We start from the raw sequence: 16,711 nt of genomic DNA, 5'->3' as shown, positions 1-16,711 counted from the left end.
AGTACAAAAATTCTTCTTATTAGTTCATCTTCTTCTATTTTTGACATGTGTGCAGTTACGCCATCCTCTCTAGGTCATTTTCTATTTTTGTGTGGTTGAATTATCTCACTTGTTTCTTGGTGTATACCCAGATAGATCCTCATAGAATGTCGTGTAGAAATTTCAGGTGTTGTTTTCTTGAATTCATACTGTATCTCTATGAGATTGCTTTTGTCGTAGGGACATTTTTTGCAGAAAATTGTTTTTTGAGGTTGATTTTTGTATCTACAAGGACGACTCCCATCTTTCAAATGTGTGTTGTCCATACCATTGACTCCATACCAATGATCACTCATCGACACCTTCATTGAGAATTGTCAACTATGTTTATGTTTCTAGGTTGGCTGTCATAATTTAATGGCTGATGCCTGTACTGTGTTGTGGAGGTCTGACCACTCCTTGGGATCTTCTTCTTGTATATCACGAGTGAAATCCTCAGCACTCTTCTCCAGGCAGTCTGTATTAACTCTAGGAAATCATTGCCCTTAAATCTGGATCTGTTTGGGTGGAACCTAATTTTGATTTGTGTTAAGTTGTGATCTGAATCAATGACTCCCTTCTGTACACAGACATTTTGAACCTTGTACATATCCTTTCCAGAAATTGACGCATGACCAATCTGAAATTCCACTAATAATGAGTTTGGCGATTTCCACATTTTCTCTCTGCATAGAGGTCTTGCAAACTGTGGAGACACAGGACTCCATGCAGATGATGAACAAAAGCTTATTAGACATTCTCCATTCTTATTCATCCATTGATGCACTGGGTGAATTCCTACTATTGACAAGGATTTCTTTTCCATGCCATCTTATGCCTTAAAATCACCTAATAAGCTTCTCTTGCTTGTCATCTTCTAGTGTTTCCTAAAAATCTACTTTCTGAAGATTTTTCTTGCTATCACTATTAATGGGGCATAAGCTTTGTTGCTTGATTTCGCTGTATGGACTGAAATTCTTTCGTGTGGGGATGTAAGGTCATCAACTGAATCTTGAATTGTTTTCCTTACTGCTCTTAAAGTCCAAGTATTGATAAACTGCCTTTGATTTTTACTGCGTGTTGTCCTTTAAATATCCTGCAGTTCTTGAAGTTGAAATGGTTTTCAACTAGGAAATATGTTTCATAAATTAGGAGGATCTCAATGGCAAATTTTCTAGGATGTCAGTCAGTTGTTTAAGTTTTCCAATTTTTGGCAGAGTCCTGATATTAATAGCTCTTGAAAAGTTATTTTTCTTGCGATGAAGAGATTTTGGGGAGATCTGATTCTTCTGTGCATGATGTTCCCGATGCCACAGAATCTGATAATCAGAAACAATTGTACTTCCATCCAGGGCCTGTACAATTGTATTGGTACCATGAGTTCCATCATGACGATATTACAAGTTGAATGCATAAAGGAGAGTGTTCTTTAGAATAAGAACACAGAATTACAGCTTGATTGTTGGGATCAAGAGGGGTGTCTAGATGTTCTCCAGCTAAGTTGTGTTTGGTCTGGTAGAGCTAGTTTAGTTTGCTCAAGTTTTCTGGCATTCCTATCTGCTGCCTTCCACGTGGGAGTACCACATCTCCCCGTGCTATGACAATGCAACAGGCTCATGGAAAAAAGAAGCAGGTAACTACATACATTTCTTTTTGCTACATGTAAAAAAACCTCTATTTGAAGCTGATTCAAGGATTGTTCAGAATATGTAAACCCATTTATAAACACTTCACATTCAGAATTTATTTTCTGACTTACTACACTCATGCTCATAAATTAAGGATAACTGCAGAATGTGGCACTACACAAAACTGTCACTAATAGCATAGGCACACAGGGAACACACACGACACAGATCTGTAAGTCCATGGTATCAGTGATAAGTTGAAAAAACCATCCCGAAACAAATGTGCTACAAAACGCCACTGTTTCCTGCGTATGTACCCTGACATCAATATGGGATATGGTCACCATGCACACGTACACAGGTCACACAATGGGTTCATATACTCTGGATCAGGTGGTCAAGCAGCTGGTGGGGTATAGTCTCCCATTCTTGAACCAGTGCCTGTCGGAGCTCCTGTAGTGTCATAGGGGTTTGAAGATGCGCAGTGATATGTCGACCAAGAGCATCCCAGACGTGCTCAATGGGGTTTAGGTCTGGAGAAGAGGTAGGCCACTCCATTAGCCTGATATCTTTTGTTTCAAAGTACTCCTCTACGATGTCAGCTCAGTGGAGCCATGCATTATCATCCCTCAGGAGGAAGGTGGGACCCACTGCACCCCTGAAAAGGCAGGCATACTGGTGCAAAATGGTGTCCTGATACACCTGACCTGTTATAGTTCCTCTGTCAAAGTCACGCAGGGGTGTACGTGCACCAATCATAATCCCACCCCACACCATCAAACCACGACCTCCATACAGGTCCCTTTCAAGGATATTAAGGGGTTGGTACCTGGTTCCTGGTTCACTCCAGATGAAAACCCGGTGAGAATCACTCTTAAGACTATACCTGGATTCGTCCGTGAACATAACATGGGACCACTGTTCCAATGACCATGTATTGTGTTCTTGACACCAGGCTGTACAGGCTCTCCTGTGACCAGGGCTCAGTGGAATGCACCTTTCAGGTCTCCGGGCGAATAAACCATGCCTGTTCAGTCGTCTGTAGACTTTGTGTCTGGAGACAACTGTTCCCGTGGCTGCGGTAAGCTCCCGAGCAAGGCTACCTGCAGTACTCCATGGTCGTCTGCGGGCACTGATGGTGAGATATTGGTCTTCTTGTGGTGTTGTACACTGTGGATATCCCGTACTGTAGTGCCTGGACACGTTTCCTGTCTGCTGGAATTGTCGCCATAATCTTGAGATCACACTTTGTGGCACACGGAGGGCCCGTGCTACGACCTGCTGTGTTTGACCAGCCTCCAGTCGGCCTAGTATTCTACCCCCCATAACGTCATCAATATGTGTTCTTTGAGCCATTTTCAACACACAATCACCATTAGCACATCTGAAAATGTCTGCACTCTTACTCACTGCACCGTACTCCGACATGCACCAACACACCTCTGCGTATGTGGACTGCTGCCAGCACCACCGTGCGATGACCACAGGTCAAATGCACTGCATAGTCATACCCCGAGGTGATTCAAACCCGCAAACTGACAACCAGAGCATTGTTTCACCATGTATCAGCATTATCCTTAATTTATGAGCACGAGTGTATATGTCGATAACATTATCTTCATCTATAAAGTGTTTCGAGCTGCTATAATATCTGTGATTTACTGTGCTTTGTTGACATATGATTTTTTTAGACTTAAAACAGTGGCAGATTGGCAGTGCTGTCTTAGTTGGTTTATTGGTGACAACATTTGCAGTTATACTATGGAGCTATCATATGTAGTTTCATGACATCATGTAGAGTTCATTTAAATATTTCATCTAATAAATGCAGTAGCTGAAAAAATAAAACTTACTGATGGAGGAAGTGAGTCATAGAAGAAGATTATTATATCTGATACAAATTAGGCTGCCATAAGAGTAACTGCTGATTTTGTACATCTGAGGATCGTTGTTAACCAAATAACAGTACACAGAGAACTTCAGGTAATGTAATGATTTGGGATGTCACGACTTTTCACTGAGCCATAAGATCACACTAAATGTGAAGGTTTCAAGTAAGTGATGAAAAACTATTTTAGGTCCTGTGTTCATTTCATGGCACATTGATTGTTCCCAGTAGAGACTTTCATCTTCCCACTCACACAACTGGAAATATCAGAACTACATGAATGAGATTAATGATAAAGTAATATGTTCTCCTTCATTTCCACATTGCTGGTTATTAACAGTCATTTTGTTCTGCTTTGCACCAATTACTGTCTTCTAGCATCTCTCAAGAAACTGTAACAGTTTATTTGTGAAGAATGACAAACTCTCCGTGACCACCAGTAAGCATCTAACATATACTGCTGGCAAAAAAAAAAAAAAAAAAAGAGAGAGAGAGAGAGAGAGAGAGAGAGAGAGAGAGAGAGAGAGTTCCATTCCATACTGGGCACTAGTACAACAACCAGTTATGAATTTCTTGAAATAAGACAGTCTCGGTTGCAAAATCTCTTTTATTTGCAGGAACTGACACATTTCACCCTTTTGGGGCATCATCAGATTGGCCAAGGGATGAAAAACAACAACAGTGAGGCATATACAGATTAAAGTGGGTAAATAGAGTTAATATGAATACACAGAAGACGCAAAGTTACAAGCTGTGCAGCCAGCTCTACAATTGACCGTAACTGTGAACTTGTTTAAAAATGAATGTGGAAAACCAACATTGTCCATTAATGCCCACGTATGGCATTAAGATAAAATTTTATAAGGAACCATTGTCCTGTCATCATGGGATGAGTTAAAGCGTTACAGAACCCAGAATGTGGAATACAATGCCAAGTATAACTTCAGTGTCCTCTGGAGAGGAAAAACTATCACAAACCAAAAAAAATTTAAGAAATCTTACATGAATGGAGCCAACTGTGTTCCGGCGTACTCAGCATGGAGCATTGCGTACAGCTGACAAATGGATAATGCAGTCGGGAACAGGATACATCAGCCCTCCAAGCTGGCCATGCAAACATAGAGCCATAGAGGCAAGATTATACGACCATAATAGCAGACATTAAAGGTAGATGGCATTGGCTACCCAGTGTGCTTACAAAAAGTGATTGCGTAACTAAATTACATATGTGGAAGACAAATTCGGTAAAACAGTGTATTATAAAGCAATAAAACTTAAAATGATGCTAAAACATTAGTCAAACCAATTAAAAGAAAAGGAATAAAAAAGGTAGCATCACATTCACAATAAAAACTAATGGTGGGTTGGAATAGTGGGTACCATAATATCATAATAAGACTGGTTTTTGCTAATCAACTGATCATTCAATAAAATACATTTTCCTGTACTGGAATGTTTCAGAATTACAATTTCCTCTAAAAGATTTAGCCTTTCCCGTTTGCTAACGGCATGGAGTACATGTAATTCTGTTTAACTTTTCCATACTTGTAAAGCAAATGTTCACTAAATCTGGTTCGAAATTTCCTACCAGTCTGGCCCACATAAGAAACTTCACAGTTGACGCACTCAATTCTGTAAACTCCGGATTCAGCGTATTTGTCTTTAGTAGATATTTCATTATGTATGTACCAATGCTGGACTTTGTTTGTCGATGAAAATATGACATTCAAAAGATATTTTCTGAATAGATTTGCAAGGCCATATGATAAGCTGACTACAAAAGGGATTTTAACAAATCTAGTGTTCTTTGCTAACAGATCTAATGGAAGTTTAGATTAATCAGGTTTTTTTGACACTGTTACTGATAGCAATATGCTTAATGTTAGTTAATTCTTTCTAAATAGAAGACTGACTAAGGGGAAGTTCTGTGATGCAGTGAATCATTGATTTAAAGCAGCTCATCTTATGACAATATGAATGACAAGAAGAGGAATGAATATGAAATCGCTTGTTGTTGGTTTGTGAAATATGTCAAATTTGACACTCCCTTATAGTTGTAATTCTAGGCCTAAGTAATTAATATTCTTGTTGTCATCCATTATCTAATGAGTGAAGGCCATCTGAGGGTGTAGCAAGTTAAAATCTTCAACCAGACATGGGACCTCATCCATAGTACCATCAAAGATGGTAAAAATGTCATCGACGTAACACCTATAGGAAAGTATCTGTTCGGATATAACTGTATCATTCTTCTTAAGGTAGCCACCTACTAAATGATTAACAAAAACAACAGCAATAAATCCCGCCAGACAGCTACCCATGGCTAAGCCCTTGTGTTGCTCATAAAACTGATTATTGAATGAAAAATAGTTAGATGAAGTGATTAATTTAATAAGTGAGATGGTTTCAGTGATCTCATCTACTGTGAGCTGATGCTGTCTATGAAGACTGTTTTCAGTGAGGCTAATAGTCTCATTGATGGGAATATTCATGTATAGATTTTTAATATCTAAAGACAACAGAACACTGTCAGGAAAAAGGTTTTATCACACAATAGACTAACAAGATCTTTCCTATTACAAATAGCAAAGTTTTCTTCAAAAACAACGCTTTGTTGTAACAACTGCAGTAAATATTTAGAAATCCGTTCTTCTGAGTTCCCTATCGCGTTAGAGATTGGGTGAATGGGATAGCTTGGTTTATGAGTCTTCACTTGCACACTTAGCCTGGGTCTTTAGGGTTCATGACTTTCAACTTTGTGGTGACATTAGGACCTAATATCACAGGACAGGCCATGAGACAAGTTATTAATTCTTTAGCATATGCCTCAGTTGGGTCACATCTATTTGACTAGATTCCCATAAAACATAATTAAGGATTTTATTTCTAGATACACTGCTGTCTGTTAAAGTTATACCAACATGAGGGATAGCAGGTGACAAAATTTTAATTTTTGTAAATGATTAAATTTATAAATGATTTGTGGCTGTACGGGATGCGAAATTTAGTATATAGAGCTGTGCGTCTGGCAGCTACAGTGACCCTAACCCAGTTGGGTATATAATCGAAATGACTTTGGATGGCGGATATGGGTACATTATTTCACGGTGCTTCAGCTCTATTCCAGAGTTCATCAATTGTGAGTGGTGGTGTGCCAGTCCCTCAGTAACCTGCGACAAGATGTTTTCAATGGGAGTGAGAGCTGGAGTACATGCTGGCCAGGTCAACAGTTGAACATCCTCTATATTGAAGTAGGACAGTATAATACGGGCAATATAACACGGGAAACGTGTAGTCTTGTATTATCTCATTGAAAGATAACATCAAGGAGACCTTGTAGATAGGGCAGAGTCACTGACCCTAATGCATCGAAAGTGTATCAGCTGCTGTCCAAATTACCAGTTGTGTGAACAAGACATGATCGTGTTATGTACCCATTGGTACCATCATGCCGAGTGCTGGGCCTATATAACTGTAACAAATGCAATAGAGTAACATGTCTTTTCCTTAGAACCTGGACAAAAGGATAAATCCATCGTGATACCATACCCAAACCCAGGTATTGTCTGAACAGATGGTGTGGTACCATTTGTGTCCTGCGTCATCTCTCTGCTGTTGTGTTGAGGGTTGCCATTCTGACAGCCCATGGTGTTCCATATGTTGTTGCCACTGTTCATGTATATATTTCTGGTGCTACAAACAAGCTAATTTCCAGACTCCAGGTAAATGACATGGCTGTATGATTTTGCCCAGTCGAGCGATCAATGTGACTGTCTGTCTGCAATATGTCTGTCTGTTGAGTACTCGTCAGGGTGCCATTGAGGTCCCACTTGCCATTGAGTATGACCCTCCTGAATCCGTCAATTCCGTATTTGCATGACAGGCATAGGGTCCTGCCTGCAATATCACAGAATGGCAAACTACACTCTCAATAGGCCGTAATCCTGCTGCTGCCACCAAGTCCCAACAAGTACTGCTAGACATTTCTTCTTACTCGAGGCGTAACACAATCTTCTCACAAACAACTAACAATTGAATGCAATTGTAATTTGTGAATAAGAAAATCGCTACATAATCTTTCTTTATATAAACAATGTAGATGGCTTTATTATTACCTACTTGGTGCTCTTATGCTGAAATCCTAATCAGCTGAATATCTAAGAATGTAGTAAATTTGATAGTCTTCACACAGACTTCATGGTGTTACAGTTTTAATGGCCAGCAATGTACATTGGTATGTGGAGGCTTTAGACTGTTTTGCGTGCCAAGGTGATACTATGAGAGAGAGAGAGAGAGAGGAATTTTATGCTACCCAGAGTTTCAGTTTATGCAAACAGTTTCTTAATTTTGAAATTGTTACTGGTGCATGTGCTTCTTCAAATTGAGAATAAGTGAGGAGGAATGTCAGGATTGTAGTAAGCCTGCATAAATACTTAAAAACATACAGATATACGTGAGATAACTGCCTGATAATTAGTCTATATGGTGTCCAAAAACTATTCACTGCTGCACTCCTGTCTTTGTGTTGTGCATAAATAATGTGTGGCTGTGTGTTCCCTTGTTAACTGTGTTTGGCCACTGTTGCACTAGAAATTGAACATACCTCTCAGTAATGATTTTGTTACTGAGTGTTGAGAAGATTATCACTAAACATCTAGTTAACTTCATATATTATTCTAAATAACATTGCAATTGTAAACCCTGTAGGAGATGCAGATTGAAGAACTGTCGTCATCCATTGAGCGTTGCAGAATGAACTCAGCAAACATGGAAAGTGCTCTCTCAGAACTTAAGGAAACTGTGAACATAAAATTCCATGAAATTAGTGTTTTGAAGGAAAACAATGAAGGTCTCATTAAACAAAAGAAGGACTTGGAGATAAAGTTAAAAAAACAGGAAGATGAATTGACAGCAATCAATTCCAAAGCAGAAGAATTGAATGAGACGCTTTCTCAGAGTCAGAGAGCATTAGAACTTAAGGAAGAGCGAATCCGTGGTTTAGAAACTGAACTTAGTGCAAAAGAGGATCAAATCCAAACTCTGACAGCAGTAAGTAAGAGTCTGTAGTAAATATTTCAACTTTTGATTGCATTAAGCGTGAAAGCTAAAAAAAACTATAAACATGTTTTAATCTTTTACAGGAGAATCAAAAATTAACTGAAACAATTGAGAATCTTCAAAGAACAATACATACTAATGAAGAGTTTATCCAAGCTATTGGGATTCAACGAACTTCTTTAGAGACAGATTTGTTTGAACTCCAGAAAAGTATGGCTGAATTGGAGACAGAGAAGAAAAACAGTGAAGAAAGCTTTAAAACAGAAATTGCAGCTCTGGAGAATTCTCTGCAGGCCACACTTTCGGTAATTATCGCATATAATGGACCCACAATTGATCTGTACTTTCATGATTCTGTACCGCATCCGATTCACATCTCTCAGGTACTGATGTTGCATGTTATGTTTTCCACCTACGCTCCCCCTCCCCAACCACTGCTCCCAACTATTGTTCCACCTCCGCTCCCCACCCACATTCCCCCTCCCACTGTCATCGTCTCTCCCCTTCCCCAAGCCCCACCAACCTCCCCAAGCCTTGCCCCCAGCCCACACTGCAAATTTTGCACCCAACGCACTGTTACTCGCCCTCGCCGCCGTGGCTCGCCCTCGCCGCCGTGGCTCGCCCTCGCCGCCGTGGCTCGCCCTCGCCGCCGTGGCTCGCCCTCGCCGCCGTGGCTCGCCCTCGCCGCCGTGGCTCGCCCTCGCCGCCGTGGCTCGCCCTCGCCGCCGTGGCTCGCCCTCGCCGCCGTGGCTCGCCCTCGCCGCCGTGGCTCGCCCTCGCCGCCGTGGCTCGCCGTCCCCGCCGTGGCGCTACCTCCTCATCCCCCCTACACATTTCCCCTCCCAACTCCCCATCCGTGCTCTTCCTCCGAACTCCCACCACATTCCCAACACACTCCTCACTTCTGCTCCCCACTCCCACAACAGGTTCTCCCTTATGACCTAATCTACCCCCTCACCACTTGCCACCGGCACACCTCTAACTTGCCCTCACTACCTCTCCCAACTTGCAGTCACTATCCTCTCTCCACTCACCTCTACTACCCTTTCCCGATTCACCACCACCACCACCACCACCACCACCACCACCGTCACCACTCTATCCCCACTCGCCCGGCCCCCTATCCCCACTCGCCCGGCCCCCTATCCCCACTCGCCCGGCCCCCTATCCCCACTCGCCCGGCCCCCTATCCCCACTCGCCCGGCCCCCTATCCCCACTCGCCCGGCCCCCTATCCCCACTCGCCCGGCCCCCTATCCCCACTCGCCCGGCCCCCTATCCCCACTCGCCCGGCCCCCTATCCCCACTCGCCCGGCCCCCTATCCCCACTCGCCCGGCCCCCCTATCCCCACTCGCCCGGCCCCCTATCCCCACTCGCCCGGCCCCCTATCCCCACTCGCCCGGCCCCCTATCCGCACTCGACCAGTCCCCGTACCTCTCCCCACTCGCGCCCCCCCTACCTCTCGCCACTCGCGCCCCCCCTACCTCTCGCCACTCGCGCCCCCCCTACCTCTCGCCACTCGCGCCCCCCCTACCTCTCGCCACTCGCGCCCCCCCTACCTCTCGCCACTCGCGCCCCCCCTACCTCTCGCCACTCGCGCCCCCCCTACCTCTCGCCACTCGCGCCCCCCCTACCTCTCGCCACTCGCGCCCCCCCTACCTCTCGCCACTCGCGCCCCCCCTACCTCTCGCCACTCGCGCCCCCCCTACCTCTCGCCACTCGCGCCCCCCCTACCTCTCGCCACTCGCGCCCCCCCTACCTCTCGCCACTCGCGCCCCCCCTACCTCTCGCCACTCGCGCCCCCCCTACCTCTCGCCACTCGCGCCCCCCCTACCTCTCGCCACTCGCGCCCCCCCTACCTCTCGCCACTCGCGCCCCCCCTACCTCTCGCCACTCGCGCCCCCCCTACCTCTCGCCACTCGCGCCCCCCCTACCTCTCGCCACTCGCGCCCCCCCTACCTCTCGCCACTCGCGCCCCCCCTACCTCTCGCCACTCGCGCCCCCCCTACCTCTCGCCACTCGCGCCCCCCCTACCTCTCGCCACTCGCGCCCCCCCTACCTCTCGCCACTCGCGCCCCCCCTACCTCTCGCCACTCGCGCCCCCCCTACCTCTCCCCACCCGCGCCCCCCCTACCTCTCCCCACCCGCGCCCCCCCTACCTCTCCCCACCCGCGCCCCCCCTACCTCTCCCCACCCGCGCCCCCCCTACCTCTCCCCACCCGCGCCCCCCCTACCTCTCCCCACCCGCGCCCCCCCTACCTCTCCCCACCCGCGCCCCCCCTACCTCTCCCCACTCGCGCCCCCCAACCTCTCCCTCTCCCCCTCCCCACTCGCGCCCACCAACCTCTCCCTCTCCCCCTCCCCACTCGCGCCCACCTACCTCTCCCTCTCCCCCTCCCCCACTCGCGCCCCCTACCTCTCCCTCTCCCCACTCGCGCCCCCCTACCTCTCCCTCTCCCCACTCGCGCCCCCCTACCTCTACCTCGCCCCCTCTTCCCCTTACCCTCTCCCCAGTTACCACCACTACCACCTTTCCCCACTCCCTCCCCCCTTCACCACTCCCTCCCCTCCCCCCCTTCACCACTCCCTCCCCTCCCCCCTTCACCACTCCCTCCCCTCCCCCCTTCACCACTTCCTCCCCTTCCCCCTTCACCGCTCCCTTCCCTCCCCCCTTCACCACTCCCTTCCCCATGCCTCACTACCTCCTCCATGCCCTACTACCTCCTCCATTCCCCACTCCCTCCCCCTTTACCATTCCCTCCCCCATGCCCCACTACCTCCTCCACTCCCTACTCCCTGACACCTCTCCCCACTCCCTCACACCTGTCCCCACTCACTCCCTCCCCATAACCCCCCCAGGCCTACTTACCCTGCATCCACTCCATCCCCCTAACCCCCCCACCCCCACTAACCATGCACTCACTCACCCCTGCCCCCACCTCCCACCTCCCACCCCCACCCCTTGCCCCTGTCCCTGTCCCTGTCCCTGTCCCTGTCCCCACTCATCCCCGCCACCCAACCCCACTCACCCCCACCACCCAACCCCACTCACCCCCACCCCTCATCCTCACTCACCCCCACCACCCAACCCCACTCACCCCCACCCCTCAACCCCACTCATCCACTCGCTCGCCCCTTCCCCACTCGCTCGCGCCTTTTCCACTTTCTCCTCCAGCCCCTCTGCACCGTTGCCACCCACCTTTCACCACACACAACCCTGCCACTACCCACCTTCACCACTCCCCTGCCAACATCCCCCATTGCCGTTCCCACACTGGCTGCCACCACTGTCTTGTCCACCATCACGGCCCCTTTCATCTGGCTCTGCCCCGTCCCTCACTGCTCCTTCCCCCCTTTTGCAGATAATGTTACTTTGTTCATTGACATTTGTTCGTACTGTGTTCTAATTTTTCTTTATGCATGTATTCCAAATACATCTTCTTCTTATGAGAATTATTATTTGTTTTTATTTAAGTTTGGTCTTACTGGTAAAATTTCTATCAGACTCCTGCTTGTACTGTATGTGGTTGTCATTCTGTCATCTACACCTGGTGCTCTCAAGTACATTGCCTTAAGCACTTTGCATTACTAAACTGTTAGTATAAATACCAATTTTATTAAGCTTCACAATATAAAATGGTTTGTTCAGTGCTTTCTAGTCCTCCCCCTTTCCACCACACTCACTCCTGAGTATTAGTTCTTGTTTCCTGTATTCCTTGAGTTGAGTTATTGCTCCTGGGTTATCATTTAATATTCTCTTGCCTGCCGATTTATCTGCAAGTTTCTCTCTACCTGCCCCGCTCCCTCCTCTTTTTTTGTACATGGCTTTCTGAGAATATGTATTTCTCATGTCTAAATTAGTAACAGCCTAATGTAATTAATATAAAATAAACTATGTTCAATTGTACACATTTTTCATACAAATTTTCTTTTTGCAACTTATACCAATATTAAACCATGACATGTTTGTAATTCCAGGAAACTCAGTCTCTAAAACAGGAGCTTGAACATGTATCTCAACTTAAGAATAAGCTCTCGGAAGAGTACAATGACCTGGAGAAGGCTAGGGACACTGAGGTACAAGCAATGAAGAGTGAGTGTCAGAAGCTTCAGTCTGAAATCGAAAACAAAGAATCAGAAAAAAGTGAACTACAGGACAGTCTGGTAAGGATTGTTCGGATTGTTTTTAATTAGTTATTGATGTGCAGTTTTTTTTACCTCCTGTTACTCGAAGGTGCAGAACTAACAGTGAGATTAGCAGCATTCTTTATAAAGGTGGGAGGGAAATGTTGAAGTTCCTAATTTTAAAAGTAATTCAAAAGAATTTTCCATTTTTTTGGATTTGATTTCTTCATGTACACATCAGTTTCTAACAATTGAACACCTGTTTATGGTAGATGTCAGCAAGTGGCTCAGTCACACACTACCCGTCTGTACATCAATGTTGTGGGTAGCAGAACAGTTTATCACTGACAACAGTTAAACATTGATTGGTAATTTTGTTTAATGATGTACCCTACACGCTATCGGTTTGACAACACATTTTAATGTGTCTGAATAAACCAGTGGCCACATTGATTCTGTAGTTTCATTTTTTTGTAAGGTTAATGCAGAGTGCCTTTTTTGTTTCATGTGCCACTGGATGCAACACAAATTATTCTTTACTTGCTCAATTGTCTAGTCAAGTTTAAACTATTTTAGAACACATTCACAAATGCTACAAGCCAGGAGACAGTGATGTGCAACTTCACCCAGTAAGTTGCAAGCCGATAAATTCCAGAGCATGCAAAGTCTGTTGTGCACAAGAAACATATAGTCTCAGTTGCATCCAAACCGGATTCTAAGTCTGAATCTAATCAGTTAACACAATAAAATAATGGTCCATAAAGGAGTGCTTTGTGTAAGCATACAAACTACTTTCTAGCTGGAGAGCAAGTTTATTTAAAGCAGCCAAGAACAAAAGGATTTGCCCATCCGAGTTGCGACTTTGTGGCCTCTGCTGCCACAAAGTGCAGTGACTATGCTCCACTCCTTATCAAGAAAACTTACCAATTCCACCTCCATATTGTTGGCTGCTTGTGGAATATCCTTCTCACACTTGACAGGAATATAATATTCCTCCTCTCTTTAACTGTCCTTCAAGAGCTTGAGCAGCATAGGAGGCGATACTGTTTTGTGTCATTCACTTTGTTCAATGGTGGTAACAGAAACTGGCGGGGGGATTAAGTAGAGTGTCATGGCAAAAAGTGAACCATGCTGGTGCTGGCCTCTACCATCACTATAGGAGCCAAAAACTGTATGGGATGAGAGACTGTCTCATTTTCCATGGGCTGCCCCTGTTTCTGCCAGGACTTTGTTGTTTCGCCACTGAAATATGTGGCAGGAGCTGGGCCCGTGACGGGGTAGAGCTGCCTGTGACAATTGCAGTCACAAGGTAGGACTATTTTGTTGATGCCACAGTATGCTGTTGGGTGTTGACATAAAACCAGAAATACTTGTTCCTAAAGTTGGCTTAGCTGGGGCATTACATTCTGCTGGTGTTGCGCAGCCAAAGCTGATTTGGTCCTGCCACGATATCACATTTGACACCCTCTATGTTCAACATCAATGCACAGTGTTGACACCAGAATTTTTGCTGAATATGCAAGCCAAGGCAGGGGTGCCTGACCAGTAATTCGGATGCATTTGGTGGACCAGGTATGCAACGTTGGGCGTAACAGCTTGAGTAACTTTCACGCTCATCACATGGGTAACAGTTCAGCTGGGCAGTGACCATCAATAAGGAGGACATACTTGTTCAATGCTAGGAAATGAGTAAGAGCTTCCTCAGAGAATGTCAGTCCTGCAACACATGCATGCGAAATCGTCTGCTTCTGGACAGAGTTTTTCACCATGGCCCAAGCCAAATATGAAAACAGGTGCACGTGGATTTTTTTGTACCATTCAAAGGGCCATATGACTTCTGCATCTGAGTTCGGGTCAGCTTCCATATTTGCCACCAGCAAAGAGGAGGGGTGGCCAGTGAATAATGCCTTTGCATTGTCAAAACTGGCAGTATTCAGATGCAAAAAATTGGGGACTACTATCAGAGACTGTCGTATGAGGTGCAGCTTCTATTGCAAAGAAATTAGACAGGACCTGAATTATTGTAACAGTGGTTGTGGAAAATCTTCAGGCCACATAGGGAAAATTGGAAAGGGTGGTTACTACCAGAAGCCACATTGCGGCTTTGAACAGTCCAGCAATATCCACTTGCACCATGGCAAAAAATGCTGTACTGGTCAGACCGATTTTGCACACTTGCATTGCAGGACTGGATGGTTCATTCTATCTGCACAGCTTTTCTCAGCTGGCAAATATGACATCTTGCCATGGTCTTCATGTGCCTCATTGTCCACGCTAACACTGCAGGTGGTGAAGGACTTGGGGTCAATGTGCTGGTGGTATAACAACTCCACACACAGTATCCAACAGCAGGATGTTGTCAACAGCATTAAAGTGGTTTCACAAGGAGAAATACATTCTGAAAACAGAGTCAGAGCCACTGACAGTATGTTCTGGCAACCCTGCTGAATTGAAAACAACACCCTGCATCATGAACCATGACTAAGGTGTCAGCAGTCGTATCCTTTATGTTTTCACCAATGGGGAAGTTAACAGCCTCCTGCTTATAGAAGTCCACCTCTATATGTCACAAGACCCTATAGCTTATTCTGTGTTGAACTTCAAAGTTTAGTCACGGTAGTGCAGTAAGTGGCTCCATTTATTGCTGTCCCTTGCTGCGTAAACTTGACTAACAAGACTCCATGTCCATAACAAAACACAGTTGCCTCAATCTTGTGTGTTGAGATTGTCTGCTTGGTGATAATGTTATCTAAAAATTGATCACCTTCCTTGTGATGTCAGCCCTGAAAGTCAAAAGCACAAACTATTCTTTCCATTTTCTGTTCCTCAGTAAGCAGTCTGGGAACCCAACATGCACACTGTTTGCGAAATCGCAACTTTTTAGAGAGAATTTTGTGCAAAATTGTTCTACCCACACTCCGAAATTTGAGTACTAGAGTTGAGATTGTGAACCATTGGCCTTCATGATACTTTTCATCTGTGGCTTTGACCAAATCGTTTGAGATCAGTAATAGTAGCCCTGATCGTGGCTCACCATGGACACTTTTCCATCCAGCCATGTAATCTCTCCCCTGCTTATGTACTTTGTTATCACTCATCATATTGGGCTCATATGCCTCACTTATTTGTCAGTGAAATTCTGCTGATGCAGCATTCTTTGCTGTCAAAAACTGAATCGTTGACTGTATTTCACATTCGGTGGGCTGATCATTTGTTTGAAACATTTTGAACTGGCACTGTAGACAGCACACTGTGATAATACCAAAAAGACACTGGAAGTTGGTGCACATGCGCATTTCAGTTTTCACATGACATTCAATTAGCTATGACGATTAGGACCTTACTTCGTAGGTATTTTATTTGATTTGACGAAGGCATTTGATTGTGTGGACTGTGTAATACTTTTGCATAAGTGAGAACGTTATTTAATTAGGAAAAGTGCTGAACGATGGTTTGCTTCATAACTGGAAATTAGGAAGCAGAATGTAGTCCTCCAGTGTAAACAAACAGGGAATACATTTGAATCTGACTGGGATCATATAAAGTGGCAGGTGCCCAGCATTATGTTCTGGGTTAATTGCATTTCTTGATATGTATCAATAATCAGCCACTAAACATGAAAATGATAGAAAATTTTTCTCTTTGCAGATGACAAAAATGGTATTTTGAAAGACATGGAATGTAATGTAAATGATCTACCTAATAGGATAGTCAGTAACATCAGCAAGATACTTCAAAGAGAATGGATTAACACTTCAACTACAGCAAAACAAAATACATACAATTTCTGTCCTGGAACACTTACAAAAACAAAACTTTACTGTCCCAAATGGTCATTAAAGTCAACCATTTTAGATTCTTAAAACTCTGAGGGTAGATGAAAAGCTTTAATCGAAGTATAGTGTTCAAGATCTTTTGCAGAAACTGAATGATGCTGTCCTCTCCACTGACTCTGGTAGTGAAACATAGAACTTGCTTGCTTACTCTCATACTA

At 44.9% G+C, this 16,711-nt stretch overlaps 1 protein-coding gene across 1 annotated transcript in view; it reads left to right on the top strand.

The window, feature by feature from the left end:
* The window catches only part of LOC124555732 (early endosome antigen 1-like), a 207,129-nt gene that overhangs the window by 169,890 nt on the left and 20,528 nt on the right, over positions 1–16,711 (top strand). Inside the window, exons 11-13 of the mRNA XM_047129754.1 lie at positions 8,242–8,583; positions 8,676–8,897; positions 12,571–12,756. Coding sequence (XP_046985710.1) covers positions 8,242–8,583; positions 8,676–8,897; positions 12,571–12,756 — 750 coding nt within the window. The remainder of the gene's footprint in view (positions 1–8,241; positions 8,584–8,675; positions 8,898–12,570; positions 12,757–16,711) is intronic.

This window comes from Schistocerca americana, chromosome X, assembly GCF_021461395.2.
Source record: "Schistocerca americana isolate TAMUIC-IGC-003095 chromosome X, iqSchAmer2.1, whole genome shotgun sequence".
Lineage (NCBI taxonomy): Eukaryota > Metazoa > Arthropoda > Insecta > Orthoptera > Acrididae > Schistocerca > Schistocerca americana.
Note: the sequence above shows the minus strand (reverse complement) of the source record. Positions and strands in the feature narration are given on the sequence as shown.